The 2277-nt window shown below is 42.4% G+C and overlaps 1 protein-coding gene across 1 annotated transcript; it reads left to right on the forward strand.

Annotated features, from left to right (window-relative positions):
* The first annotated feature begins 340 nt into the window (after positions 1–340).
* Positions 341–700, forward strand: LOC147488481 (uncharacterized). The gene has a single exon (XM_086574393.1). It carries the CDS (start codon positions 341–343, stop codon positions 698–700), a length of 360 nt encoding a protein of 119 aa, XP_086430519.1.
* The last annotated feature ends 1577 nt before the right edge of the window (positions 701–2277 follow it).

Below are 2277 nucleotides of genomic sequence, written 5' to 3' on the forward strand. Positions count from 1 at the left end.
CTTTGCGATGTTAATGAAACAAGCTTGGACACCTTTGTTAGGAGATGGTGGATCGGGCAGATTTTATGAGGGGAAATATATTAACAGAGTGGGTGGATGGTCAAACTACAAAACCTCAACAGTTTGGTGGAGGGCATCAAATGGGCACTCAATGAAATGGCACCTCTACATGGTTGGAACGCGTCGGTAATGGTGAGGCGATAAACATTTGGAGAGAAAACCGGGGTTGTTGCGAGAGGCCCATATGTGATTTTTTCAGGAGGAAAGGAAAGAAATTGTTAAATTCCAAGCTAGACTCTGTGATTACATACATGAGGATAGATGGTCCTTCTCCAACGAAATGACGCTAGTACTCCATCAGCTGGGCATCGACATCTCTAAGCTACCCCAACCTGACAGTTCCAAAGAAGATTCAAGAGTTTGGATCGATTCTATAAATGGGCACTTCACAGTGGCAGCGGCAGTTGAAAGCATCAGGAAGAAAGCACCAAAATCAGCTTGGAGTAAGTTCATTTGGAGTGCCAAAATACTGCCGAGAACACAGGGTATTGCTTGGAAACTAGTGCATGGTGCGGCTAGAACGGATGACCAGCTGCAAAAAAAGAAGTTCCACCTTGCATCTAGATGCTGTATTTGTCAAAATCAGGAAGAAACTCTGGAACACATCCTATTCCATTGCGCCTTTGCTAAGAAGATATGACATTTTGCTCAGCAAATCTTTCAAATTCAGCGAGATTTGGAGTCCTTCTCTGATGTGAGGCAGCAGTGCAAGCACTACAGCTCACTCATCTTGGATATGTGGAAAGCTTGCTCCTTGACGATCATGGTGGAGTCTTTGGAAAACCGGGAACAAAGCCCCCTATGACGACAAAGCTCCAAGCTACACACATGTTTGCTTTTGATCGAGAGCGATTACAAGAGCGCATCATAAGTCCGGGGATTATGGAAAACTTCGATGCATGACCTCAAGATTCTAAAGCATTTCGCCTACACTCAAATTTATGAGGTCCCCAAAGATCTTTGAGTGCTTTTGGCTACTTACTCCTCCGGGTATACTCAAGATAAATAAACGACGGATGTTGAAAGGAAATCCGGGAAGATCAGGGTGGGGATATATCTTCGAAACTTCTGAGAGGAGATTTTTGGGGGGAGCTGCTGGTGGGATGGGTATATCCACTAACTACATGGCGGAAACAATGGCTATTATACAGGCCATTAAACAGGCAATTGATTTGGGTTGGCGCTTATATTTGGGTAGAATGCGATTCTACTTGGTTGTCCAAAGCTTTCGAACAACACCACACATTGGAGAGTCAAAGAAACGGCAATCTTTGAAAGATAAAGCGGCATGGATTAACCTCACTTCATCTTGGCGAGAGACTAATCGGGGGACAAATTGGTATGCAGACGAGGAGCCGCGTTAATTACTGAGGGGACGTATATGGTGGATTTCTCGACCTTCATTCATGATTCATCTGGATAACCATCATACGACTTATTATCGTTCTGTTCACTAGTTCTTCTTTTCTAGTGCAGGCTTGTATCTTTTTGTTTCCTTCTTTTGCTACATTGGCTATCATGTAATCCTTATTCTTTATAATTAATCAATTACCTTTAACAAAAAAAAGTTCATGCCTTTTTCAAAGGACTTCTACACCACCATAAAGAAGTCCTAGACATAATGAATGGGGGTAGTTTCCTAAGTAAAGGAGCCTCAGAGGCATATAAATTTTTGGAAGATCAGACTAAGCGTAATAATAATTGGGGGTGGGGGGTAGTGATGATTACTCCCGCTCCGCTAGTTCTTTTTCAACAGTTAAGGCTACCGGTATGTTTGAGGTTAAATAAGATCTTGAGCTTAAAACTCTAATTGAATCCCTCACAAAAAAGGTAGAGGCCATTTCGGTACAACAAAAGCCTATCCCCGTCATGAATGTAAATTCAAATCCATGTAGTTTCTGTTGGAGTCCTGAGCATCCCGACTCCCACTGTCCTATAGCCTATGAACATTCTTGTTCCATTAATAGTGAACCCTAACGCCCTTGGAGACAAAATCCCAACTTGGTTGGAGAAATAACCAACAAGTCACACCTACGAGGGGTACAATAATCAATATGTTAGGCCAACGCACGTTATAACCAAGCTCCACCACAACAAGGGCCGGGATCGGGGTAATTATAATAATTATAACAACCAAAGCGCTAAACCTCGACAAAGTCAAGCACAAGGTCAATGTAGTTATAATAATTATAATGCTAATAGAGGTATCGTTCTAGT

Source organism: Coptis chinensis, chromosome 7, assembly GCF_015680905.1.
Source record: "Coptis chinensis isolate HL-2020 chromosome 7, ASM1568090v1, whole genome shotgun sequence".
In the NCBI taxonomy this organism is placed as follows: domain Eukaryota; kingdom Viridiplantae; phylum Streptophyta; class Magnoliopsida; order Ranunculales; family Ranunculaceae; genus Coptis; species Coptis chinensis.

What these genes read in the sequence shown, in the direction of transcription:
- LOC147488481 (XM_086574393.1), top strand. Translation starts at nt 341, where the DNA reads ATGACGCTAGTACTCCATCAGCTGGGCATCGACATCTCTAAGCTACCC.